Consider the following 13,634-nt stretch of genomic DNA (forward strand, 5'->3'; position numbering starts at 1 on the left):
TTTTTAAACTGACTGCACGATATTTACACATTCCACGACTATATATAACATTACTCAAAATTATAAACAGTATTTTTTTATATCTAGCGGAATTACTTGTAGCAAAATGTATAATAAATATGAAATATAAAATCTATTAAAATGACTTTTGAGTAACTTTCTTTATATTTTTTTTTAAAACAAAATTAGATTTTACAAAGGTGATTGTGAATGCTTTTATATAAAGGCGGCGCAAACCGTGAGGTCAAGAATAAGCTTGTGCGGCTTCAGTTAGGTACAAAGCGGGCCATTCCACTAACGCCAGGTTTTTGGGGTTTTAGCGAGCGAGAGGAGAAAGCCATGGCCGAAGACAGTGTTGTGGTGTCTACGGATTTTCCGGTGAAGAGACAGAGAGAAGTTGAGGAAGATAATAATAATGGAGTCTCTGCTTCCACTGTGTCATCCATGGAGCTGGAGGGCAACAAAGACCGGCCTGATTGTATATCCTCCGTGATTCCTGGGTGGTTCTCTGAGATTAGCCCAATGTGGCCTGGTGGGGTTTTCTTTCTCTCTCACTGTTCGGAAACCCCATCTTTGTTTCTTACAAAATACGGGAGAAAAACATTTGCCTTTTCAATCTCATTTTATCTGTAATGATTCTCCGCGACCAAACGGGGCATTTATTGATTTCGTTAAATACAAAAAACGATAGTCTTTTGTGTACTATTGCTTGTGGTGTTTATGCATAAATGGTTATATGTATGGTTAGTCATGTGAGCGTATTATTTTGTTTTTGAGACCTAGTTCGATGATTTTTTGTTAAATCTGTCTTCAAATTTTGTCTTTGCTTTGAATTTTGATTATAGAATGTCTACGTAACCGATACAAAAAAAGAATGTATACGTAGTTTTATTATTTGTTTCGTCCTCGTTTAGTTGTTTTCTCTAAGGGTATTGCTTTGTTTAACTCGAAAGAATGAATATGACTATTTCAAATGCTGTTTTAACTTTTTACCATTTTATAGTATTACCGTGCTCTCTTTTGTTTAGGATTTTATATCGTGGGTTGTGGCCAATGAACAGTAGTAGCTAAAGTGGCCCCTCCATTCCTTGAAAATGGGTGGAGGACGGGGTTGTGGACTAAACACTTTCTGTTTGCATTCACGACTACCAATAATTTTAAAAAAACAAATCATCGTCCTGTTTGTTTATGTGCAGATTTGAATTGTCTTTGATCTTCTTTGATATATGAATATATCATATTTCTCTTCGCAAATGATTTTAACGAGCCCTTTCCTGGTAGCATTTTCATCTAGAATGTACTTGTTATTTGTTAATCATTGCTAGACTTGTGTATGCGTGGGTGAAGGGGGTGGAGTTAGGTTCTTAGTATTTTGTTTGTTTGACGAGTGAACCTGTCTTGTGCCACTCTCTGTAGTCTATCTGCTAATCAATTTATTAATTTGTATAAAGGTAGATCTTCGGCCAGCTATGATTTTAGATTTTCATGCCAATATAACTCTTAAATACATGTTTCATGGTATTTCTCCATTTATAGTGTCTAGGAAGCAGAAGTCCTCGTATATACTGTAACCAAATATGATTATTAGCATTATAGTGCATTTTCGTTCTTTTTACATTGGCATCTTTTTTTCCCCCCGAGCTATTGATACCATAAAATCAGTCTTTAATTGTTGACTTGACTCTGAACTGTCTGATAATATGCAGGAGAGGCACATTCCTTGAAGGTTGAGAAGATATTATTTCAAGGAAAATCTGACTATCAGAATGTCATGGTTTTTCAGGTTCATAATGCTCAAGGATTTATTTTTCCACCTTTATGAGAGCTCCCTTGTGATTAAACTCTGGTTGTGTAATTTTTTTTATTTGCAGTCATCAACATATGGAAAGGTTCTTGTTTTGGATGGGGTGATTCAGCTCACTGAAAGGGATGAATGCGCATATCAAGAAATGATCACTCACCTTCCACTTTGCTCAATTCCAAACCCAAAGAAGGTCTTCGTATACTCTTGGACCTAAAGAAATTACTTGAAATACTTTCATTTTCTTCATGATGCTTTCACTCACATGCCAATCGATCATTTTCTGATTAGAGTATATTGGTAGTTCCAAGGCTGGAACCATGGTGCCTGCCCCTTGATCCATATATCATCTTATAATCTGTTTGGTGTATCTCATTTCATAATTTTTATATATCCTCACGGCATACTTGTAAAGATGGTCTATCGGTTATACATGATGAATAGAGGCTTAACAGCACTAGTAATATGCAAAGGACCTTGAAATGATTAATGAGGTTAATTGGACGCATTGTCATAAGTTGCACCACTCTGAGTGTCTTTGATTACCTAAAAAATATTTTCTAAGCCTCTTTTTCCCCTTATCATTCCTGAGGAAATTGCAGATGGTTATTTTTGGGGGGGGTGGACAGGAAGGGGAGCACATTCATAACATAGAGAAACTGTAGATGATTGCTTAAATTATTCCATCTCATGTTGTGACTGCCTCTGAAGTCATACGCTATGTTGATATGGTGAACAAATAGTATCATATACATTCTTTTTGTTTCCTAGTCTTTTGCTTAACTCAAAAGTTACTGTTTCTCCAGGTTTTGGTTATTGGTGGAGGAGATGGCGGAGTTCTGCGGGAAATATCTCGCCATTCTTCTGTTGAGCAGATCGAGATGTGTGAAATTGATAAGATGGTAGTCAATGTGAGTAATGAAGTGATGAAAAAATGCATAATATTCTTTTTTACTAGCATAAGATCAGAAGCTCATGAAAATAGCTGGTTGAATCTGTCACTCTCTGACATTTTCTTTTGACACTGAATGAATTTGCATGTAAGAAAACATTTTTTATGGCTGGATCTCATTTATACATAAGTGCTGGTGATTACATACCTCTAGGAGTTGTAGTCATCATGGAACACCTATCCATCAAGGTGCAGCCTAGTGGTCAAATGGACTTGGGATGAGCTGTGGACTTAGACATCCTCAGCTCAATTCTGCACTAAGAGTTAACTTGATGCGCGGTGCTGGTGGGCGGGATCGTATTTTCATGGTTTACTCCCCATGGTGGGTCCAAAGGGTCCTACCTTGGTGAGGTCCCCCATCATAACAGACAATCACCATGGAACAGTTATTTCATTACTTGAAATTTATTTTCCACCTCTTCCAGGTTTCCAAACAGTATTTCCCTGACATAGCAGTTGGGTATGAGGATCCCCGGGTGAATCTTCATATCGGTGATGGTATGATCAGCTAATTTTTTTTCCTCATTCTCCTTATTTTGACAAGCATCAATTTTGATGAACTCTTTCGTACTGGTCCAGGAGTTGCATTTTTGAAGGCTGCTCCTGCAGGAACTTATGATGTGATTATAGTAGATTCTTCTGACCCCATAGGTAAGACTACCTCTGCAGCCAATTGCATTTCTTTCTTACTGGGAACATGTGTTTTGCCTTAGAATATACAAGTTTTCGTCTTCAGAAAAAAAGAAAAACACAAGTTTTCTGTTTGTTTTGATCAGGTCCTGCACAAGAGCTTTTTGAGAAGCCCTTTTTTGAATTAGTGTCAAAGGCTCTTCGGCCGGGGGGAGTTGTGTGTACTCAGGCAGAAAGTATATGGCTTCACATGCACATAATTGAGGACATTATGGCAAACTGTCGCCAGATATTTAAAGGCTCTGTTAACTATGCATGGACCACAGTGCCTACATACCCAAGGTATGCTTTCTGAAGCTTATTTAGTATTCCTTGTTCAGCTCTCTCTCCCACCAAACTCATTCCAAACAGATAGCGTATGTGTTTGAATGCGTCTTTATGTGTGCATGCATGCATGAGTGTGTTTGTCTGTGTGTGTATGTAGCAGGGATAATTTGGTTTTCTTTTTGGGCTAGACTGAGTTGCTAGGTTATCATAGGTATGGGGTTAAAAATTGCAACTTGTTGCGTGTCCAAGATTTACTCCCCAGGGGAAGGTCTGACCCTGCTTTGATTCCACATCATTTAAAAAAGTGCAAGTTGTGATTTTGGAGACTACCTTATTTTTTATTAAGTGGTTTCTCTGGATGTTTTTATTTCCAATATAGGGTTATTTTAGCACTTCAGGCCTGGCTAATATTGGTTAGCATCTGCATTGTGATTTGCTCTGTGGGTGGGGGTGTTGGTGGCAAGATGATGCTGAATCGCTGATATTGCTTTTATTGATGTTTGTGTTTCAGTGGGGTGATTGGTTTTATGCTGTGTTCTACTGAGGGACCCCTTGTTGACTTCAAGCATCCAGTGAATCCAATAGATGCAAATGACGCTTATAACAAATCCAAAGGACCCTTAAAATTTTACAACTCAGAGGTGCGATTCTGCTTCATCCCAAAAGTGACTTTAAACATAATGTTCTCCCGTCTCATTTGCTTGATTCCTGTTATTCGCATGCATTAAACATTTTCTTTACGAGTCGTTCTTATTTTCAGATTCATACAGCCGCTTTCTGTTTGCCATCTTTCGCAAAGAAGGTGATTGAATCAAAACCAAAATGAGGAAAGTTTCAAGAATTTGTAGCAGAAATGGCGGTTGTAGAATGCCATTTTATCATCTTCACTGCAATGGTCCATCTAGCAGTGAACAATCGAATAAGTCATGGTTTAAATTGATGTTCCAAGTAGTTTTTGCAATTAATGTCACTCCTAGGTGTTAGTTTTAGTTATAAAATTTGGTGGCCGTCTTCAAGGATTTTTGTTCTTTGGTAGTCACCTCCGTTTCTTTAGGTGTGATTCGATTATCTCAGTTATTACTAATAACGTCGTCTCTATGAACTTTGTGCAAGATTACTGCAATCTCTTTAGAGTTTTCAAACTGAACAGATGTGAAGTTCTTTATAGTACTCCATTATTCTGGGTCCTTACAGAATCCATAACTTCTCATTTTGCTGCCAGAAATGCTGATTCGAATTCGACGGATTAAAATCTATTGAGCTTCTGAACGGCCCCATCACATATTATTTATCAATTGGTAACTTTCTATTTCGATTTTTGTGCAGACACAAGGAATTCATGAATCTTCTCTTTTGCAAAAAAATAAAAAATAAAATAAAAAAATAAAAAATGAAATCTAAATTTAGAGAGGCATCTTATTGCGACAACATCAGGACATAGGACAGCAAAGATCAATGGTTTTTCTCAATTTCTACATAACATGAGATCGATATTAAACGTGGCCAAAAGTAAATCCAAGGAACTGGGAATACTTCTCTTCCCATGATAATTATGCATCAACAGCTTCGATTTCTCTTCCTACTTCCTCATCAGATTTCTTCTCTAAAGTCCGCTTCTTGCAATCATAGAAATATATCACGCGGACCACCCATTTCAGCATACTCCCCAAGTAGAACATGTTAGACTAAAAATGATTCTATAATGCGGAATAACACTTTAGAAATAAGAATCGACAGGTTTTAATGCCAAGAACAGTACCTCCAGTCATTGATGCTCTTCACTGGTTTGCTGCATTTCTCACTGGTGTTTGACACTTCCAAATTCTACTCCACTCTATTTAGATGGTGTAAGATTGAAGGGAATTGAGTGAATGAGTCTGGGGATCAAACACAGTATTTATAGTCGAAGCTTCCATCAAGTTTCGGTGCTATGTGTCCCACGTGTTCAATTTTTAATGGGATCAATTATGAACGTGATGAATAAGTCAGAGTAGTGGACCACTCCAAGGACTCCTAAACTTAAGGAAGCGAGAGACTCGTTCTCATGAACGGCCTCCGTGAAAAACGGTCAACATTCTCCCACTTGGTCCACACTTCTAATTTAATATTTCATCTTAAACTCATCGATAATCTGTATTTAAGTAATAAATACATGAATCATAGCGATAGGTCCTCTAATGATGAGTATTACCTTTCACGTATTACCATGTATTTATTCTTTAAACATTATAATTTATGTGGAAACAATTTCTTAATGAATAAACCATATGTTTATACTTGGTCCAACATAGATGAATTTTCTAAAAGTTAAATTAAGGTGCACATCAATATGAGAAAAACATCAAAATATTTAAGAATTTTATTAAAATAACATTGTTCATACAATGAAAAATTACATAATGGAACCAAGTTTCATGTTCACTACATGATCCTTGAATTTCAACGGTGGCATGCCCTTAGTCAAAGGATTAGCGATCATTAGTTCAGTGCTGACGTGCTCAATAACCACTTTATTTTCTTTAACACGTTCCTTTATGGCTAAATATTTAATGTCGATGTATTTACTTCGACTCCCACTTTTATTGTTCTTAGCCATAAAAACAGCAGTTGAATTGTCGCAATACACTCTTAATGGCCTAGAGATCGAATCCATAATTCTAAACTCAGAAATGAAACTCTTAAGCCATACACCATGTGAAGTAGCCTCAAAACAAGAGACGAACTCGGCTTCCATAGTAGAAGTGGCAGTCAAAGTCTGCTTGGCACTCCTCCATAATACAGCTCCACCAGCCATCAAAAATATGTATCCTGATGTTGATTTGCGTGAATCAATACAACCAGCAAAGTCAGAATCTGAGTAGCCAATTACTTTCAGATTGTCTGTCCGTCTATACATAAGCATGTATTCTTTAGTTCCTTGAAGGTACCTCATTACTTTCTTTGCAGCTCTCCAGTGGTCTAAGCCTAGATCACTCTGATATCGTCCCAACATTCCGACAGCAAATGCAATGTCAGGTCTTGTACAGACCTGAGCATACATTAGGCTTCCGACAGTAGAAGCATATGAAATGTTCTTCATTTGTTCCCTTTCAAAGTCATTCTTTGGGCATTAGTTCAAATTGAACCTATCATCCTTCACAATGGGAGATACACTTAGTGAACAATCTTTCATCCGGAATCTCTCTAAAACTTTATTAATATAGGTTTTTTGAGACAAACTCAAGATACCTCGAAATCTGTCTCTATGGATCTTAATGCCAATGACATAAGATGTCTCACTCATATCCTTCATATCAAAATTTTTAGAGAGGAATTATTTTACCTCATGCAGCAAACCCTTATCATTGGTTGCTAGCAAAATGTCATCCACATATAAAACAAGAAAACAGATTTTACTCCCATGACCTTCTGGTATATACATTGATCCATAACGTTTTCTACAAAATCGAATGAAGAAATTACATTATGGAATTTCAAATACCATTGGCGGGATGTTTGTTTTAAACCGTATATGGATTTCTTGAGCTTGCAAACCAATTGCTCACCATCACTAGAGAGGAATCATTCAGGCTGTTTCATGTAAACCTCCTTCTCTAAATCTCCATTGAGAAATACTGTTTTCACATCTATTTGTTGCAACTCTAAGTCAAAATGGGCTACTAATACCAAAATAACACGCAATGAATCTTTCTTAGATACAGGAGAGAAAGTCTCTGTGTAAACGATTCCTTCTTTCTGAGTGAATCCTTTAGCAACGAATCTTGTCTTGTATCTCTCAATGTTGCGCAATGAGTCTTTCTTAGTTTTAAAAATACATTTACATCCAATGGCTTTTACACCATTAGACAACTCAACAAGATCCCAAACTTCGTTACTCTTCATAGAATTCATATCTTCCTTCATGGCATTGTACCATAATTCTAATTCTTTGCAATTCATGGCTTGTGAAAAGAACTCGGGATCATTTTCGGCTCCAATGTTATAGTCAGATTATTACAGATACACAACATAATCACTAGGAATTGCTGATCTTCTTGCTCTAATAGATCTTCTTAATGTTACACCATTATCTTCCTGAGAAGTATGTGGTTCAACTTGTTGTTCAACAGTTGTTGGCAACTCTTGAACTACCTGATCTACTAGAATGTCATCAGCAGCTTGTGGAACGTCAATGATCGGTTATTCAACACCAGTTTGTACTTGAGGGGTGTTGTAAACAATAATCAATCTATCACTTGAGGTGGAAGGTTGAGATTCTGAATGATCATTCTCAGAAACTATGTTCCTGGTTTGATCGCTCTTACTGATCAATTCATTTTCAAGAACCTTTGCATTTCTTGATTCCACAATCCTAGTACTGTGAGATGGACAATAAAATCTATAACCCTTAGACCTTTCAGCATATCCAATGAAATATCCACTAATGGTACTTGGGTCTAGTTTCTTCTCTTGTGGGTTATAAATTCTCACCCCAGACGAGCATCCCCAAACACGTATATGTCGCAAACTCGGTTTCCAACATTTCCATAATTCAAATAGCGTTTTAGGAACAGCCTTGATTGGAACTCGGTTTAATATATACATTGTCGTCTTAAGTGTTTCAGCCCACAAGGATTTAGAAAGATTTGAGCTGCTAAGCATACTCCGCACCATGTCTACTAATGTTAGGTTTCTTCTTTCTGCTACACCATTTTGGTCCGGTGAACTAGGCATATTGTTGATCCAGAATCAATCCACCATGTGTTAATATTGACATTAATCATATTATATTCATAACAAACAAGTGAGGTTGAATTGCCTTTGTCTGCAAGCCATTTTTAGAATTTGGCGCATTCTTTCTTCATGTGTCACTTCTTTTTACAGAACAAATACATGTAATCTTTCTTAATACCACCTTGGGGAGGTATTTTGTCTTTACCTTTCTGATTGGCTTGAGATTTGCCCTTTTCACTCGTTGCCAGCATTGCACTTTCACCATGTTCTATCATCAATCTCTCTTCCTCTTGAACACGCATGGAGTTCATTAATTAACCATTTATCTTTATGTGTGTTGTATGAGATTTGAAAGGTCCATATTGATGCGGGAGGGTGTTCAGGATGTAGTGCACTAGGAAGAACTTCGGCATTTCAACCTCGAGTTTTTTCAATTCAATCTCGAGTTTCTTCAATTGAGCCACATTATCCCTCATTTACATAATGTGCTCGCACACACCTTTCACACTGGTGAGCCTTAGGGACAAGAACTTCATGATTAGGATGCTTACTAGTGCCTTGTCTGAAGTGACAAATTGTTCATCAATGACTTTTAGCAAGTCTCGGACATTTTCATGCTGATTGACAGAACCACGAATACCAGCAGAAATTCTAGTCTTAATGAACATCATGCTGAGGCGATTAGATCGCTCCCATCGCTCATGAAGTGCAATGGCCGCTGCATTGCTGGTATCAGTGAGTGCTGGTGGTTCGTCTTTTCTAATAGCATAGTCTATCTCCTTCCACCCTAAATGAAGAAGAATTCTCTCATTCCAGACCTTATAGTTATTTCCCTTAAGTTCAAGGATATCATAACGAATATCAGAGAAATTTACAAGTTGTGCAACTGCATAAAATTATAGATTACATGCTTATGTTAATATTGAGGCCTAAATAAATATTCATGTTTTATCAATGTAAATCATGCTTAAAAATTGAATCTAATGACATAAAATTGCATGTGGGCTAAATTTTTAATTCAAGAAAATTCAATTAATCTTTATGATAGAATTTTACCAAATTATTTACTTAATTCATAATTCTAAAGGGTATATTATGATTTGATGTATATTCTATCTCAGATTAAACTTTTATGATAAAACTATCAAATTATTTATTAAATTCATAATTCCTGTGGGTAATTTATGAATAACTTAATATTTTATCCTAATTAATAATATAAATATAATAAAAATTCATGTGGGATAAAATTTATTATATTAAATATAATTAATTAAAATTAATGTCTAATATTCTTTATGTGATCATAATCAATCATAATAACTTTACTTAATTAAAGATGTTGTGGTTGTTCTCTAATTAATTAAAATTATATGGATCACTAGACATTAAATTGCATAAGACTAGCTTAATATTATGAATTACATAATTTTAACTAATACTAACATGTTATAATTATGCACAAAATATTCATAATATAAGCATAAATATTGCACAATCAAAACTATAACATTATGCATAACATTTAATTACACGTCTTTAACTATATACTCATCTAAAAATTGCATGTATTAATATAGAGCAAAATTTAATCAATTCATGCAAACTAAATATGAGCATAATAAATAAATTTACACAACAATTATCCATATTGCATATAATTAAATGAAATAAAAAATTATAAGCACAAAGGGCATGGGCTCAAAAACCCACTTTCCAAACCATTTATAAAAGTGGAGATCTTTTTTTTTTTTTTTTATAAAACTGACCCATATAAACGACATGTTGTTTTTCTGTTCTGGAAAAACCACGTGTCGTTTTGCTCATTGTTTAAAAAGAAAAAAGCCCCATAAACGACATGTTGTTTTTATTAAACCTATAAACGACGTGTCGTTTAGCTCGCTATACTGAATGAATGCTGGCCAACTAAACGACATGTCATTTTCAACAAAACTGAAAACTACATGTCGTTTATCTCCATACTGAATAAATGCCTACGAACTGAACGACATGTCGTTTTCACCAAACTGAAAACAACGTGTCGTTTACAAACACTGAATGACAGAATTCTCCACTAAACAACATGTCGTTTTCATCAAACTGAAAACGACCTGCCCTTTATCAACATTGAAGGAACAACTTCCCCACTAAACTACATGTCGTTTTGGTCGTCTTCAACCTCCAGATAGTTCACAGATTCGGATTTCTGGGACCATTTTCATGTCAAAAATCATGTTTTTAATCACAAAAAGTTTAGAAAAACTATGTTTTTATGATTTCTAAACTTCTTTCAAATAAAAAACATCCAAAACTCAAAATTTTTTCAAAAGTTTTGGCCAAAAATAGAGATGAACAGAGTAATGATTTTAAACACCAAACAGAGATAAACGGAGCTCTAATATCACATGTTAGACTAAAAACGATTCTATAATGCGGAATAACACTTTAGAAACAAGAATCGACAAGTTTTAATGCCAAGAACAGTACCTCCAGCTATTGATGCTCTTCACTGGTTTACTGCGTTTATCGCTAGCATTTGACACTTCCAAACTCTACTCCACTCTATTTGGATGGTGTAAGACTGAAGGGAATTGAGTGAGTGAGTCTGGGGACCAAACACAGTATTTATAGCCGAAGCCTCCATCAAATTTCGGTGCTACGTGTCCCACGTGCTCAATTTTTCATGGGATCAGTTATGAACGTGATGAATAAGTCAGAGTAGTGGACCACTTCAAGGACTCCTAAACTTAAGGAAGCGAGAGACTCGTTCTCAAAAACGGCCTCCGTGAGAAACAGTCAACAGAACAAGCTAACTTGTACAAGAATTTCTGTCCCTCCTCCTTCATAGCATCATCCAAAATAAGAGGCATGGCAACCTTAAACCCTGTTCCCAAACATAGAAAACAAACATAAAAAACATCCCTCACCGCTCAGAACCTTTAATGAAATAAGCATAAAGGGCCAACACCTGAGCCCCATATGTCCCCTCTAAGAATTTTATTAGCAGTGCTGCAAAAGCCGCTCCACAAAGCACTGGAAAGAACACATGAAAGAAAGTGTTTCTCCAAGTAACATTGTAGTTTGTTCCTAACCATGTCAATCCGAGTATAGGACAAGTTGATAAGAAAATAACATAAAAAGAAGTGATAAAAGTGCCTCTCATTCTTGCTCCACGAATGATGGGTTTTTCTATCATCTCCTTGAGAGTCATTGGCCTCTCTTCTGCATATATCTTTGATGCCAAATCAACAGTCACAGTCACTGTGCAAATCTTAAGAAGATGAAGGGGCACCAAATAAAGGAAACAAAGTTGAACCAATTGAAGAACTAATTCTTTTTTCATTCTTTCGGTTTTAAAATCAAGTATCGGCCACATTTGAAAGTGATCTGTTGTCTGCTCCAGATTATATGGGATTTCAAGCAAAGTTTTTTGAAGGAAAATTTCATAGTAACCCATGAAGAAGAAAAGAGGGAAAGAAGTGAAAAGAAAGAAGATGATGAAATTTAAATTTTTGCAAACGATTTTTGGAGCTTCTTTAAGGATATCAAGCACCTCCAGTTTCTAGTTTGGCATAACATCATCGTCCTCCAACAGCTTCTTCTCCAGCATGATATGATTGTCCTCCATCTCCGAGCCCTTCACTTTCAAACTGAGTTTCACCACATCAGATAGATCAAGATAAGGATGGAGTTGACTTTATTTTCTTTTCTTTTTTTTTTAATCAAAGAGTTGACTTTCTTTTGCCAACGTTAATAGTTTGTTATTTCTTCTAATCTTAATTTTAATTTAATTTAAATGGACCACAAAATAGAAATTATACAAAATCTAAGAGTTATAGAAAAGAATTAGTGACATTTATATATGTATATTGAAAAAATTTTAGAAAAACATATGGGAATAAGAAAATTATAATTTTTTTTATGGTCAATTTCTATATACATGAAAAATAAAATTTAGAGAAATTTTAAAAAAAAAATTTGAGGGCCCCTTCACCCCCCACAAGCTCTATGTAGATCCGGAGGGTGCGGTTCGAGATTCAACACTTCTTAATATTGAGTCTCTGACTCTCTGGGGGCTAAAAGTTTTAGAAAAATATTAAAATCAATTTTTTAAGGGTTTTTTTTTTATAAGATAAATTATAGAAAAATTAAAGTTTCTCTTTTTTTCTTTTCTTTCTTCCCCTCCAAAATGAAACTTTAAGATTTTGCTTGCCCCTTATAGCATTAACATTAGTTTCATCAAAATTATCTTTAAAATTTGATAAAAAGTACATATTTTTTATAAGTCCAAAACTTCCCGAACCATAACCCCATATTGAATTAGTCATTGGATTTATCAAAATAATAATATAATATTATTTTTTAGTAATAATATTTTAATTTATTTTTTTTATATTTTAATTTACAATTATACTAACTATATATTAATTAATAATTTTATTTAATATTTTGTAATTATACTAATCATATTTTATAATTAGACTAATAATATGTTAATTAATAATTTTTTATTTGTTATAGCATCATCGTCCTCGAACAGCTCTCCAGCATGATATGATCGTCCTCCATCTCCGAGCCCTTCACTTGCAAACTGAGTTTCACCACAGCAGACATATCAAGATAAGGATGGAGTTGACTTTCTTTTGCCAATCAGATCACAAGGTTGAAAGTGGGTTCCATAAGGAGGTGCAGTGGCAAACCAGCAATTTTTCTTAGAGGGGGCCAAGATGTTTATGTTAAACAAAATAAAATTAAAAATTAAAAAATCATAAAGAATAATTGTATATAAAATTAAATTTCCATAATTTTTCAAATAGTTTAGAAATAAAATTTTAAAAATACAACTTAATATTTGTTTTAGATTTTTGACGATAATATTTCATAGAATAATATTCATCCATAATTATTTTTGTAAATATGAAATATTTAAAAATTGTTTTCTTCATAGAAATTATAAAGTGATCTTTTAAAATGTCATCTTTTATTCTAATATCTAAGCTACTTTATCAAATTTTATGTAAAATCTATGATCTATTTTGGTGTCACATTAAGTATAGAATGCTACAATTGAGACCTCAAATAAACTTTTCCTTGCTTAATAAAGTTTAGAGGATAAAACATCTCCACTATTTTTCATATAAGTCATCAATCTTAAATAATTTTTCTTGTATTTTCACTTTGAATTCTATATTAAGAAACTTAATATTGTAT

The 13,634-nt window shown here is 34.7% G+C and overlaps 1 protein-coding gene across 1 annotated transcript; it reads left to right on the forward strand.

Annotated features, from left to right (window-relative positions):
* Window positions 1-240: 240 nt before the first annotated feature.
* On the forward strand, window positions 241-4,906 carry LOC109019840 (spermidine synthase 1). Its single transcript, XM_035684860.1, has 9 exons — window positions 241-532; window positions 1,707-1,783; window positions 1,872-1,994; window positions 2,608-2,712; window positions 3,179-3,251; window positions 3,333-3,404; window positions 3,530-3,725; window positions 4,222-4,351; window positions 4,471-4,906. Exons 1-9 carry the CDS (start codon window positions 340-342, stop codon window positions 4,534-4,536), a joined length of 1,035 nt encoding a protein of 344 aa, XP_035540753.1. The 5' UTR covers window positions 241-339; the 3' UTR covers window positions 4,537-4,906.
* The last annotated feature ends 8,728 nt before the right edge of the window (window positions 4,907-13,634 follow it).

This window comes from Juglans regia, chromosome 13, assembly GCF_001411555.2.
Source record: "Juglans regia cultivar Chandler chromosome 13, Walnut 2.0, whole genome shotgun sequence".
Classification (NCBI taxonomy): Eukaryota; Viridiplantae; Streptophyta; class Magnoliopsida; order Fagales; family Juglandaceae; genus Juglans; species Juglans regia.

Coding starts and splice junctions, on each gene's coding strand:
- LOC109019840 (XM_035684860.1), top strand. CDS start 340: ATGGCCGAAGACAGTGTTGTGGTGTCTACGGATTTTCCGGTGAAGAGA. Junction 2,713..3,178: donor TTGATAAGATGGTAGTCAAT/GTGAGTAATGAA, acceptor CACCTCTTCCAG/GTTTCCAAACAGTATTTCCC. Junction 3,252..3,332: donor GAATCTTCATATCGGTGATG/GTATGATCAGCT, acceptor GTACTGGTCCAG/GAGTTGCATTTTTGAAGGCT.